The 14,533-nt window shown below is 46.6% G+C and overlaps 1 protein-coding gene across 2 annotated transcripts in view; it reads right to left on the bottom strand.

Annotated features, from left to right (window-relative positions):
- LOC109885106 (alpha-ketoglutarate-dependent dioxygenase FTO) overlaps positions 1–14,147 on the bottom strand; it is a 195,640-nt gene extending 181,493 nt beyond the window's left edge. The window contains exon 1 of one of the 2 annotated variants that reach the window (XM_031814775.1): positions 14,092–14,147. In XM_031814775.1, coding sequence (XP_031670635.1) covers positions 14,092–14,133 — 42 coding nt within the window. In that variant the 5' untranslated portion in view covers positions 14,134–14,147. The remainder of the gene's footprint in view (positions 1–14,091) is intronic. The other variant, XM_031814767.1, reaches the window with a different exon arrangement.
- Positions 14,148–14,533: the final 386 nt, after the last annotated feature.

The raw sequence follows: 14,533 nt of genomic DNA, 5'->3' as shown, positions 1-14,533 counted from the left end.
CAGCCAGCCAAGACTCAGCCTCCTGCTCCCTCCTCCTGGAGGACGGACGGTCGGCCTGGTCTGTTCACACCTGAATTTGATGTTTTGTTCTCAGACAGAGAGACTGGAGATCTCTGACAATAAACAGTTCAATAACAGTTAGAGAAACATCTCTGCTGTGGAAGGTAGCAGCGTGGCCCACTGGTCACACAATGTAGCTCCTTAACAGGACACAGGTCAACAGAAGTCAGCCACGGGGCATGGGCCTGCTCAGGGAATTGGTCAGTAAGCTACCTGAACACTCTCCTACAGTTAAGACAATACAATGTGTTCATAGCTTTATTATGGATAATATCTAAACCATAATAGAGCAAATAGCAATAGACTACTTATTCAAGCTCGCTGTCAATAATTGTCCTAATTCTGATACAGTGAGTGAAACAGATGGGTGATGTTGAGAGGATTTCAGTCATTCCGAGTGTCTGTGTGTGTGAGTGACTGATCACAGTGGAAGTGGCTTGTGTTGCTAATCCAGAAACCAGTGTACGACAGAGTAAAGAGCCAGCTCTGTGTTCCATCCACAGTGTTAACAGCACAAGCTGATCAACCCCTTCAGATGGCAGCTAGTCCCCTTCCCTGTCCTTAAGGATCTAGTCTAGATGATCTGCTGCCTGTCTGCAGCTTCACTGGGGATACAGATGATTTACAATCCAGATGGAGACTAGGGCTAAATCAGGGTAAACCAGGGCTGATTGTGTCATCTGAAATGGCATTGTATTAGCTAGAATCCATTTAGTGAAAAACAAGCATGTTTCCTTTCTATTTCCTTTACTAACCACTATGTACTGGAACAGTATGTTACTAATATCTGAGACTAAAGGGACAGACAAGAACACTTCTTAGGAAGTGATTCAGTGTTGTTACTGAATCACTACAACAGAACAAATCTAACCTATGTGTCTCAACTTTACGATTAAGACTCAGATTGCTATTGAATTACCGGAGAGATATTATTTGGGAATGTATTGTAGTTTTCTTCTCAAGACATCCCATCCATTCCTATTCACAGTTTATTTATTTTCCTTCCTTCACTCATTGTGAACCAAGGATAATATTCTACCAGGAATTGAACGTCTTAATCCTCTTTACACTCTTCCTAGTAGCCTGGATGGTGACAGATTAACAGACCGGACGTTTCCAAACCCTGGGGGGACAGCCTACTGCATGCATGGCTTTAAGTGTTCTGGAGGGTTAATATGAAGCCAGTAGAAAAGAAAGCAGTGGTGGTGGTACTGAATATTACTGATGAGCTCCAGGGGAATGGTTGGTGCTGATGAGCTCTAGGGGAATGGTTGGTGCTGATGAGCTCTAGGGGAATGGTTGGTGCTGATGAGCTCCAGGGGAATGGTTGGTGCTGATGAGCTCTAGGGGAATGGTTGGTGCTGATGAGCTCCAGGGGAATGGTTGGTGCTGACGAGCTCCAGGGGAATGGTTGGTGCTGATGAGCTCCAGGGGAATGGTTGATGCTGATGAGCTCCAGGGGAATGGTTGGTGCTGATGAGCTCTAGGGGAATGGTTGGTGCTGATGAGCTCCAGGGGAATGGTTGGTGCTGATGAGCTCCAGGGGAATGGTTGGTGCTGATGAGCTCCAGGGGAATGGTTGGTGCTGATGAGCTCCAGGGGAATGGTTGATGCTGATGAGCTCCAGGGGAATGGTTGGTGCTGATGAGCTCTAGGGGAATGGTTGGTGCTGATGAGCTCCAGGGGAATGGTTGGTGCTGACGAGCTCCAGGGGAATGGTTGGTGCTGATGAGCTCCAGGGGAATGGTTGGTGCTGATGAGCTCCAGGGGAATGGTTGGTACTGATGAGCTCCAGGGGAATGCTTGGTGCTGATGAGCTCCAGGGGAATGGTTGGTGCTGATGAGCTCCAGGGGAATGGTTGGTGCTGATGAGCTCCATGTGAATGGTTGGTACTGATGAGCTCCAGGGGAATGGTTGGTGCTGATGAGCTCCAGGGGAATGCTTGGTGCTGATGAGCTCCAGGGGAATGGTTGGTGCTAATGAGCTCCAGGGGAATGGTTGGTACTGATGAGCTCCAGGGAAATGCTTGGTGCTGATGAGCTCCAGGGGAATGGTTGGTACTGATGAGCTCCAGGTGAATGGTTGCTACTGATGAGCTCCAGGTGAATGGTTGGTGCTGATGAGCTCCAGGTGAATGGTTGCTACTGATGAGCTCCATGTGAATGGTTGCTACTGATGAGCTCCAGGTGAATGGTTGGTGCTGATGAGCTCCAGGGGAATGGTTGCTACTGATGAGCTCCAGGTGAATGGTGCTGATGAGCTCGTGCCAGTGTGGGTCAGACCCAACTCATTTAGCCTAGCCTGAGACAGAAAGTAAAATGGGACTCGGTCACGTACTAGAAGATGTTGGGTGTTCCCAACTTCCCCCACCACCTCCACCCACACTGGTCTGAGGGAAGAGGGGGATATCGCCGTGGTTACTGTTCACACTCCTGCTAATTATTAGAGCCAATCAGAGAGGTTAACAGGGCGGAGCCTGAGGAGATCATGTTCTGGGGCATTTAACATCTGGCAGAGATGGAGGTGAATACATTACACACTGGCCTCCAATCCAAATAAAACCCTCTTCACATCTGAAGTGTACTTAGCACAGAGGGGAGGGAGGGAGGGAGCATCCCATATGGTGATGTCCAAGTGCCACCTAGTGAAAACTATGTGGCTCGTCCAGTCAAGTGACGGTCCTCCAGGCTCCAGAGGAGAGGGGTCTGTCCCAGAAAACAGCCCAGACAGGAGGACCCATCTGGACTGAGACAGCTCAGTCACAGGCCTAGCTACTTATGGCACAGTCCAACACGGTCAACGCTAAGAAAGATCTATTGCCAAAAATTAGACTAGAGACCCAATACCACTAACCTACTTTGCAAGAACGTGCAAGTCAATTTGCAACTGTTATGATTTTAGTTTATCCAAAGATTACAAGTTAATTCAATCTCCAGTAGTATGGTCATTGTTTCTAGACCATACTACGCTGTGTTTGTTGTGATGGAGAAACAGATGTGTGTCTATGACTGTGTTTAGTAGCTATGGGCCATCCCCTCCAATCATTAGTGGAGCTAGAAATCACAGCCCTCCCCGTGCCCAGAGGTGAGAGAGATGAGAGTGGAGGTGAGCCTGAAATAATGCTGATGTCCCCCAGGGTCAGACCTCCATTATGGCCGCTTCAAAAACTATTCATCTGGCTTGTAGTCACTGGCCTAGAAATAATTACTTAATCTTAACCTATGTAATACAGCATGACCAGCAGTCCAGTCAGGTCCAATTGGGTGGGGGAGAGAGGTTGGGGCAGAGGGGAGGAAGGGGGAGAGAAAGCCACAAATTACAGGCCCGTCTTTGCTGCTACTAGGTGACTGATGTACCACTCACCATCTGGATATGGCCTTAACGCTAACACTGATTTAGACACACACACACACACACACACACAGGTCAGGTGAGCCAAGGCACACACACAACATTTACTTTTTTTGCAATGTGGTCACAATATACTCAGCAATCCCTAAACAGGGTCTGACTACAACAACTTACTAAAGATAACACCCATTCCAACCACTAATCACTAAAGTGAAACAGCCAGGGAACAGAGTCCAGTATATTTACTCTAACCAACCAAAACAACACACCAAACAGAACCCCTAACTTCCTAAGTAGTAGACCAGAGCTCTATGGGTCCTGGTCAAAAGTAGTGCGCTATAGGGTGCCATTTGGGACACATCCCAGAGTTTTGTTCTATCTAGTGTGAGGTCAGACAGACGTCCACCTCTCTAACCACTGCTCAACACTGCCACCTAGAGATGTAGGAGAAACTGCTAGAGTCATCACCAACACCACTATGATGGTGAAATAAACCAGCACAACATCTCACACACACACACCATAAAATTCAGTGCAGTCCGTCTCCATAAATGTCACAGTGAAGTATGGAATGACATGAATAAATACAACAACCATGAGTCTCCAGTCAGTCAGTGGAGGCATGACTACATCGCTGGCTGTCACAGATGGGATCCCAGGTGGAGATTTAATTAGTTAGGGTTGAAGTCAGTCTCCCTTGTTGTCTGGGGGTCCTCGCTCGGCACGCGCTACTGTAAACATGCTCTATATCCTAATCAGGTGTCACCGCCGCGTTTGATCAGTCTGCTAAAACTTGTCACAAATCCCCGGCAGAGAGAGAGGGGGGGGGGGGGGGGGGGCAGAGGGAAGGAGCGGGGAGAACAAAAGGAAGGAGCTGTCAGAGGGAGAGAGAGGGGGGAGACCGAGGAGAGTTTGCCCATTAGCAGCATTCTCCATCTCTCTCCGGCTGCCCATAGTGAAGAGTCCCCTGGTGACAGACAGCTCCAGGTCTCTGCTATACAACACAGGGACTTCACTTCTCTTCACCACCGTCAGCACTATACACACTAACACAGCTGATCACTAGAACAACTACTCCAGCTAAACACTCAAGTAGTAAACTAGTTTCTGTTGTTTACCCAAAAAACTGAGATAAGCCTACAAGCTGCACCCCTTTTTGGTTTCTGCAAACACTTTCAATAGTGGGTCTTTTTCGTTAAAAGCACCAAATCAGAGACAGACACCTCCCCTCCTCCCCTCCAGAATGAGAGAAGACAGCAGGCAGTGGAGTTGGTATAGGAACACACGCTCCATTAGATACTGTTTACTTTTCATTTATGTTGATATTGAATACATTAGCCGATTGAACCTCCTAAGAACACTGCAGAGTGACAAGCCGGAATCAGTCTTTGCAACTACCATGGCAACGGAGATTACCACAAATAGAAAAAAAATCTAAAACCTCTGAATAGAACGATACATAAATGAATTAAAGGACACAAAAACAAGCAGAGAATTAAAGTTGGAACATCTGTCAGAGACTTAGGTTCCCATCCTAATACCAGTGTTAGAACATTTATACCCTTGAAGTGAATGATCCCTTCTTTAATTGACAGTCAAGGAAAAGTGGTTGCAGCAGCATCCTGTAGCCGCTGATAAGAAAGCTTTCCCCCTCTCCCCCCCAAAAAACAGTTTAAAGAACCTTGGCACTAATCCCTATTGTCATCCCAGTGCAGTGGAAGGACTTACAAATAGCGATAACTCGACAGAGGCTGTCTGTTCCTGAGGAGTTAGGGACAGGGTAGCGGTCGCATGCTGGAGAATCAGTCACTTAGATTAATACAATCCACACGCGGCGTCAGTCAGGCCTGACACTCGACTGTCACTGCATTTACATCCCAGTCCATCCCTACCGTTCTATATGACAATGTGTTTAAGAAGGTCCACTCACATCACAATGAGCCTCTCTCTCTGTGTGTTGGTGGATAAACACTCCCAGTCATATGATGCTTTACTGGTGATCCTGGAAACAACAACTTTGCAAAGCTTTGTATCACAATTTTTACATACGGAATGGGTGCCACTGTCACTCACACAAGTAGGCCAAACACACACACACACACACACGCACAAACACACGCACACGCACACTCAAGCACGTAAACTTGTAGAAACAGTTGTTCATTGCGATAGGAATAGGAGTTTGTTTGCTTGCTTTGAGAGCATATGGGCAGAACACAAAGAGAACACCTAGACTAAACTGATGAGCTACAGAAGAGGACTAATCTAACCAAAAACTCCACAGATTATCAAAACCAAACAGCAACATAACTGATCAAACCACAAATAAAATGGTAAGACTATTGTGGCAGAAGACAAGGCTAATAGATGGCATCTCAGCCACTGCTGAGCCTCAGTGTTCAGGCTGTACGCCTGTGTGACTCCTCCACTTCAGCAGTCCTGAGACAAATGACAGTGGCTGCCCTCGACATTACAGGGCCAGGGCACGCATGACACTAGGGCTGACAACTGAACACACACAACACACCCCTAGCTGCCTTGATAAACACACACACAGCCCAAAACAGCACTGACACAACCTCTCTCCCTCCACCTCCCTCTCCTCCCACCTCCCTCTCTCTCCATCTCACAGGAGACAACCCTGACTTCAGGCCCTTACCCAGGCAAGTGGATCTGACCTGCTGCCCCCCAGTCAGCCTCATCTGAATACACAGAGACAGGAACAGGAGAGGTAAGGAAATCTGCCTATATTATGATGGGAAGAGAGGAGAAGAAGAGAGGAGAGGGGGGTGAGATGCCGTCAGGGGGCTCTCTTCTTTATGCACGTATGATCATGTGGTTGACAGCACCGGTGGGAAGAATTATGGACTGTTGAACAAAAGGTTGAGGTCTGGCTGGTTGGTGATGTGATGGTACCTGGATGGAGAGGCAGGCAGGCAGCTAGGCAGTGTTGGGGCCTGACAGTGGTGGACTTATGACAAGCACCACCACGCACACACACACACACACACACACACACACACACACACACGGCACCTCCTCGCCATTCACTCGCACCAAAGTCTGTCACTCAGAATGGGCCAAGAACGCTGCACGCTAAAGTGAGCGTGGGGGGCGGAGAGAGGATTGAGGGGGATTCTGGTCAGAGGTTAAGCGCAGAGAAGACAGCAATGAAAGGCAACTGTCATGCACCAGCGCACGCTGAGGAGCACCTGTCTCATGGAGAACATGCAAAGAAGGAATGCTCTCAGAGTCCTGACAACACCCCTCCTCCACACCCCTATTACCATCACTACCCCACACAGAACACACACAGTACACACACAGTACACACACATAACTCAGCCCCTCTAAAACAGAGTGGCGGCACTACACCACAGAAGGCAACGCCTGCCTGACAGCATGCCAATCAAACTGTTGACCCCTTCTCTAACATAGCATATGCATGACTAAAGTTAGCTGGGCTCATGAACAAAAACACAGGCTGAAAGAGAATCACTAAAGATGAAGAGGCTACCTGGCTGGCATCAACAGGGATCATGGAATATCCAAAGAAATGATCCATCAAATGGTCTCAGCTTATTTTTTTATGAAATAAGCCCTTAATATCTGACGTCAGGTAGAGAAAGGTATTTTATGAATGGTGGTTATAGGGTAAGGCAAGGTAGAGGCAAGGCACTCCAGCTGGCTAGGTTACACTAGGCTCCAGTGATGGGGGCAGGGGGGCACTACCATCGCTCTCCCTCATCTGTCTCCCTCCTCTGTCTCCCTCCTCTGTCTCCCTCCTCTGTCTCCCTCCTCTGTCTCCCTCCTCAGTCTCCCTCCTCAGTCTCCCTCCTCAGTCTCCCTCCTCAGTCTCCCTCCTCAGTCTCCCTCCTCTGTCTCCCTCCTCTGTCTCCCTTCTCAGTCTCCCTCCTCAGTCTCCCTCCTCAGTCTCCCTCCTCAGTCTCCCTACTCAGTCTCCCCTGGGCAGTGTACTAGAGTACTACATGCCAGGTACTTTCATTACACACGTTTATGGAAAATATCTTATGATGTACAAATTAACAGTTACAATTTACAGGGCCTTATGAAAGTGGCCTCCTGCAGTTTTTGTGAATGGAGGCTATTGAAGCAGTCATCAGAAGCAGATGTTGGCCAAGTCTAACGTTAGCTAACTGCTAGGTAGCTCAGCTTTATTGGAAAGGTGAGTCATTACAAAGGAAAATAAATTCACAAATAAACAGCAACACCACCAGCCCTGTAATATAAATGGAGCAGGTGGATTCATAGGGAGAGCAGACCTTCTGAGAGCTACAATAGGTAGGCTAGCTTTACTGCTATAGGACCAAGAGCAAAATAAAGTTAACCTACATGATGAATGCCAAAGACAGCCTTGAAAGAAGAGACTGCACCTCAAGTGTTGTCTAGTCACTGTCCTTGTGACAGATGGCATTAGGAAAATTTGGTTAAATTAGAGGAATGCTGCAACAGTCTTCTCATCCTCTCCCTCTCTCATCGTTAGTCTCTGTCTCTCTCTACAGTGTGTCCCCCCCCTCCATACATACGTACAGATTCAAATGAAAATAATGACCTCCCTAGATTGAAGCCTTGAGTGGCTAATGAACCCCCCTGAGTCCCCTCTGTCTGAGGTGAGCGAGTCATTCCCATGTTTATTTAGTACGGCCCCACCACAGCCACACACACACCACCTATTGATCAGATTGATTATTCCATGTATATCACCGGTGATAGGGCTCTGTGTGACTGATGAACTCTGGGTCACACTGAATGTAAACTCATTGACTCTGACAGCTGAGATGATCCATTGTCACAGCAGCTCGTTTGGTAAAATACGAAGACATCAGCAATAATATGCCACTGCTAATATGAACTGCTAGGTAGAGCTGATGATGACATGGGATCTGTCAACGGAGAGGGTCGCCCACAGCTAACAAGCTAAGCCTGCTCAGAACAAAACCTCTGACTGGTGGTAAATTTGACTTCTGAAACTGAGCAACTAGGCCGATTTCTGCTGACAATCCAGTTAGGTATTACTTCAAAGAAAATCCTGAATAAATGTACCATTTGTCAATAGTAATAAAGTATGAATAAAGTTACTATGTAGAAGACACTAAATCTTTGTTCATCTGCCGGATGAGTTGAACATAGCATCCCCTGTAATATGTTCATCCTTGGTGTTTTCAACATACACTAAAACCCCAAGCCCTTTAGCCAAACCGTGTGGATGGACATGCTGTGTAAAGTGTCATCTATCATATGGCTGCTGTGATGGCTAACATCAGGAGAGGAACCTAGGCTATATCCCAGAGTGCATCCAAAATGGCACCCTATTCCATACATAGCGTACTACTTTTTATCAGGGCCCTGGTCAAACGTAGTGCACTATATAGGGAATAGGGTGGCATTTGGGATAAATCCTCAAGCCTGTTTTTCCCTCTGGATGTTTAGTAGGATCACAGATGCTCTTAAACACATACATGTCCGTGTGCCCTGGCAGCTAGGGGCGGCTGTAGACATGGGACCTGAGACACCACAGAGAGAGCAGCCAGGCCCGGGCTGTAAAAGTTGATATCCTCCCAGATGCAAACCAAATGTAGACATCATGAACATTTAAAGTGTCCTACATTTAAAGCAGACCACTATAAAAGGGGGTCAGGATAAGAGAAGAGATCTGTATGCAGACACACATCTAGATCACTACACATGAAGAGCCATATTATATACTGCACCACTGTGTAGCTGTTGACAGGGATGTAGGACTACTTACTGAGAACCCATATTTCAGATATAAACAGTTAGTAGTGTATCTAACTCCCAGAAAAGGGTACGATAGCTGGTTCCATGTCAGTGCCATTACTGCAAATAAAAATGTGCTATAAATTTGGTATTTGTTGCCAAGAGATCAAAGAAACCCTGTAGCTGGCAAAAACAATGGAAAAAACAATAGCAACCCAAGTCCCTCTTCCATCACTGACACATTGCCACTGCCAGGCATGTGGCTTAAAGGCTGTAGTGTTGGTTGGGTTTACCAAGCTGATCTGTAAACAACACAAAAACAGTCCAGATATATCCAGGCTAAGCTCCAATAACTAAGACACGGTATAAAGAGGTAAAGAAGGGGGGGGGGGGCTTATAGCCACAGACTAATCAACCCTCCTCGTCGTTCTCATATCGGATCAATGAACTACCCGGGGCCCTGGGCCCACTGCCACCCCACCGCACAGGCACTACATTACACACAAAACTTCATATTCATTCATTGATTTACTTTTCAGAATAGTATATCATTGAACTCCAATGGGACTAAAAACAGAGTCTGGGGCTGAGGTCAAGCCCACTTGCATGGACAGATGTTTGCACAATATTGATGGCCCAAGCAGAAATAAATGACTAAATATCCCGATCAATACCTAGTTTCCCTAGCCGGCCCTGTGCGACAGCAGATACATAAATACATCTTTATGGCTACAGGAATGGTCCCTAATGAAGAGTGGATAAATGCTCCCCTGAAGGTAAACTCTTTGATTAGCTGAGGCCAGAGGTGACGCCCGGTTGGGGAGGGCAGAGGCGAAATGCTGACATGGAAATGCCATACCTTCCATTGCCTGAGGAGTCTACTGGTTAAGAGGGGCTAAGTTACTGAGGGGGCAACAAGGATATGACAGGTCACAAGCCTTGAGCAGGTCGTTCTGTGCTACCTGACCTCCTTTCCATTTGTAATGGTAATAGCATAGATCAGCAGCATTCTCAATCATACTCATAGTCAATAACACACATATTGTTTCAATTCTACATGCAGCCTAGCTCTGTTTTGACTGTAACACTGGGCTGGAGAGGATATTGTTGAAACAAATCCTCTGCATTTCATCTCCAGCCACCTCAAGCACGAAGGCCCTAGCTGTCAGTGGTTAAGACGTATGAAAGAGGGGACATGAGACTGTAATCAGGCCAGACCATCATCATCATCATCAGGAGCAGCATTACTGGGCTCCAGCTCTCTGTCTCCCTCATGGTGAAGAGACAGTGGTGCTGATGACACTAGATAGAGGATCTGGATGGAGCTGCCTGCTCTTATTTACAGCACAGCTCAATTACCCAGGACAACACCAAGCAGGCTCATCACTCAGCTTTCTCTTCACTACTCTACAGTGACCAACAGGGCCATAAAGAGGGAGGAACCAGATCATTCCCTGCTCCTTAATTAAATGAGAGCAAAGCTGTTGACTTCATTTCCCTCCTCTCCGTAAGCAGACCCTCCTCACTCAACAAAGCAGCCCCCACCCAGATTGAGCTGGCCAGCCCTCCAACCAATGAAGACCTCCTGGTCATCATCCCTGCTCGGCCCTAAATCAACAGCTGGATAAACAGCCTCCACGGTGGGTTAGTGCCGGTCCCCATGCAGTCACAAGAGGCCGAGGGCCGGGGGGCTCCAGGGGGCCGAGTCAGGAGCCGGATCGACACCTCAACAGCGATAAGTAATTCTGTGTTGGATTAGCAGCATGATGGCCTGATCAATACAGGGTGATAGACTCAGGCCATTAGGAATGCAGGGAGGAAATGGCCCCCTCTGGTAATAAAGCAGGCCTTATGTCTGGCTGTGCCTTCATCAGATCTCTCCATTAGTGTAATGGTACTATTATCAGCCACAGCAAAATACCTATTTTACCAGGGAACCTTTTTTCAGCCGGACGGACCGGGTCGTGCTGGAGGGGGTCTGAGTCAGGGAGGGAGAGCAGTGAGGAGTGGAGAAATATCCTCTCTCTCTCTCTCTTCCTCTCTCCCTCCTTCCCCAGGCCCGGATGTAAATCTATCTCTCCATCTGCCCGGCTCCTATGTATTCCTAAGCGTGTTTTATGTCAGCTCCCAACACTATTTCTCCATTATTGGCTCATTAATAGAACTAGCAGTGTGTTAGCGGTGGGTAAGAGGGGGGGGGGGGGGGGGGGGGGGGGGGGGCGCCGGGGCAGGGGAAAGGTGCTGAATGTGCTGAATGTGACACCCCCTCTTGCTAAAACAACCAGAGCTGACATGACAGCACACCCGGCATTAGTCGCCATAAATCGTTACCTTAACACTAATTCACAGGGTAACGTTTTGTGCGGGGGGGGGGATTGATTAACTATGTCTGGATGTGTGGACACATAATCAGCTTTTACCTCTCTAGTTGTTCATTTAACAGAATTTCCAAGGGAAACACAAAACATTTTAATGAGTGTTGAGGAATGAAATACCCTAAACAGCTTGCACTAGCTGCCACAACCAGAGGGAACCAATGAGGCTGATCTGAGCGATGTTCTGGGCTCAGCCAGGACCTCAGCACATCTGGTGACCCTATGTGGTCATTACTTAGCCTGACATTCCCCTGAAATATATTTCCTTTTTCTCTTTTCTATTTTCCATCAACACTTGATACACGTCATCACATAGACAGCAGCTATCGTCAAAGACAACGTCAAGGAAGTAGGTTTAGGGTCAAACCATTTATATTCAGTTTACACAGGACGTGTATATAAAAATTAATATACCTTTATTACTAAAATAATAGACGAGTTTCAATCCATGAATTTCCTTTACAATAACCTGCTGGCATTAGTGAATAAATATGTTATTGATCACAGTATATTACAAGTAGGCCTATTAGTTACGGCTTTTTAGTTGATGAGACAGAAAAACATGTTATTGATCACAGTATATTACAAGTAGGCCTATTAGTTACGGCTTTTTAGTTGATGAGACAGACAAACATGAGGCAGTGCTGCTCTCAGAAACATGGGTAATCCATTATTGTCCTGCATATTGTATTGGACGTGGTTAAATTGAGTCTGCCTTTTTAAAACAGGTTAAAACAGGAGTTATGTTCAGTAGGCCTTCATGATAAATAGCTTGCCTTCACTAAACTAGCAAAATGACAGGGGGAAACAACTCACTGATTGAGTCTAACTGCAAACACACTCACTTATGAGACGACAGTTAAATCCCCATATCCCCGGTTATTACATATCATGATAAACTGAACCACTGCACTGTGTCCCTGCCCTATAACAAGCCACTGGGATTAATGCAGCTCCTCTAATTTGGGTCTGTTCTGTGGTTTTCCAGCCATTTTACCATTACAATACCCCGTCCTCATTCCTCAATCATCCTTTTATTATTTGTCTAAAAGAGGAAGCAGAACCATTAGCTAGGTCTGAGTCTGCTCTCTCTGTGTCTGTGTGTGTCTGCTCTATGCTGCCTACACCCACCTGGGGGCCAGCTGGAAAGCGTTCTCGCTCTCATCTGGTCACCATGGCCGCTCTCTCAGCTCTTCATAAACAGGAGGAACTACGTCCTACATAGTTTCTGTGCTGTCAGACATGATCCAAACACATGTGCCATGGCGCGGCAAAGGCTGGGAGCTGCTGGGACTGACTGACTTGGAGAGAGCAGACCTGGGTTCAAATACTATTTGAAATCGTTCAAAAACTTTGAGTGATTGCTCTAGTAGAGTGCCAGATGGGTGGGGCTTGCAGTGTTAGGACTATTATATTGGTCCAGTAAGCCAGTCAAGCTCAATCACAGATAAAGTGTTTGAAACCATTTTGAATAGTATTTGAACGCAGGTCTGGATGAGCCTGAGCAGAGCAGTCTGCATGGGCCCAGCAGTAGGGGTAGCTAAGGAGGTCTGGATGAACCTGAGCAGAGCAGTCTGCATGGGCCCAGCAGTAGGGGTAGCTAAGGAGGTCTGGATGAGCCTGAGCAGAGCAGTCTGCATGGGCCCAGCAGTAGGGGTAGCTAAGGAGGTCTGGATGAACCTGAGCAGAGCAGTCTGCATGGGCCCAGCAGTAGGGGTAGCTAAGGAGGTCTGGAGAACAGAACAGCCTTTACTTTTCCTCTATTTCTCTCCATCTAGTTACACAATCCACAAACACAGCACATCCAGACCAGAACACACCACCCCTAATCACAGCAGGCCTCTTTGGCAGTGAGGTCTGCTACCTACTATAAAGCCTGGGTATGCCCAAAATGTCACACCTTTACTTTGATCAACTATTTCATTCTCAATCCGATTTTTAAACAAACGCCAGTCAATGCCGTTACTATTCATTGTTTTGAACAGCATCCCAGGATAATCCAGCAGCCATCATAGTGCTTTGCGTTTGAGAGATGAGCCTATAATTATTACCTGCAATAGAATTGTACCACTTGCACAGCCAGAAGCTGCTCTCCTCCAACTCACAGGATAGAACACACTGCAGTCACCCCCCATACAATTATAGAGCAAGATTATTTATCTGATTTTGAGGGAGTCTGACTTGAAAACATTGAAAATCTAAAATATAGGGGACTTTTAACATGCAACGTGTCTAAATCAATATTCAAGTCTTCACGGCGATCCAATCAGTTTATTGTAGCTCAGTCTACACCCATGTCTAAACTGTAATACTGAAAGCAAAAACAGTGTAGGCCTATCTGTAACGATAAAGCTGTTAATAACAGCGATGCTCCATTGTAGGTGAATGAAGAGGAAACCACAATAAAGCCAGAAATCATGCAGGCTGATGTGTAGCTACATAGACAACTGCAGCTTTCCAGCCTTCAAAATGACCCAAGCATCACCGCATTTGGAACATAAAGTTCTGAGAGAAAGAGTCCACTGTGTATTTGCCAGAGCTAAGGGAGAATAACGCTATGAATACCTTTCTTCTCTTCTCGCTCTCACTGCCACCCGATCGTTTCATGTTTCCTAGAGTTGTGTTTACACACCCGCTTTCACTGCAGCGCATCTTGGTAGTTGTAGTTCCAACAGAAGAATTACAATAAAACTTATAGCGCTATTAAATAAACCGGGCATATAAAATGAACGGGTGCCTGTAATAACAACCTAGCTACAAATACGGGTTATGAAATAATACATTTCTGATCACAATCTAGTATTAATTTGCTTCGAATGAAAATGGAAAACTTCATATCCCAAAGAACGGAAAAGAGGAAACGTTCAAGCGTAATTTGACTCAGCCGGATGGGGGTTATTGCTGCGTAGTGCGAACAGCAGCTACAATAATACTAGATCTTCAAATCAAATGTAAGCCGTACCATCCTCACAATAACAGTGAGATAATTGTATACATTTGGTAAATA

The sequence above is a fragment of the Oncorhynchus kisutch genome, linkage group LG3 (assembly GCF_002021735.2).
Source record: "Oncorhynchus kisutch isolate 150728-3 linkage group LG3, Okis_V2, whole genome shotgun sequence".
Taxonomy (NCBI): Eukaryota; Metazoa; Chordata; class Actinopteri; order Salmoniformes; family Salmonidae; genus Oncorhynchus; species Oncorhynchus kisutch.
The sequence above is the reverse complement of the archived record's forward strand: the minus strand, read 5'-3'. Positions and strand labels throughout refer to the sequence as shown.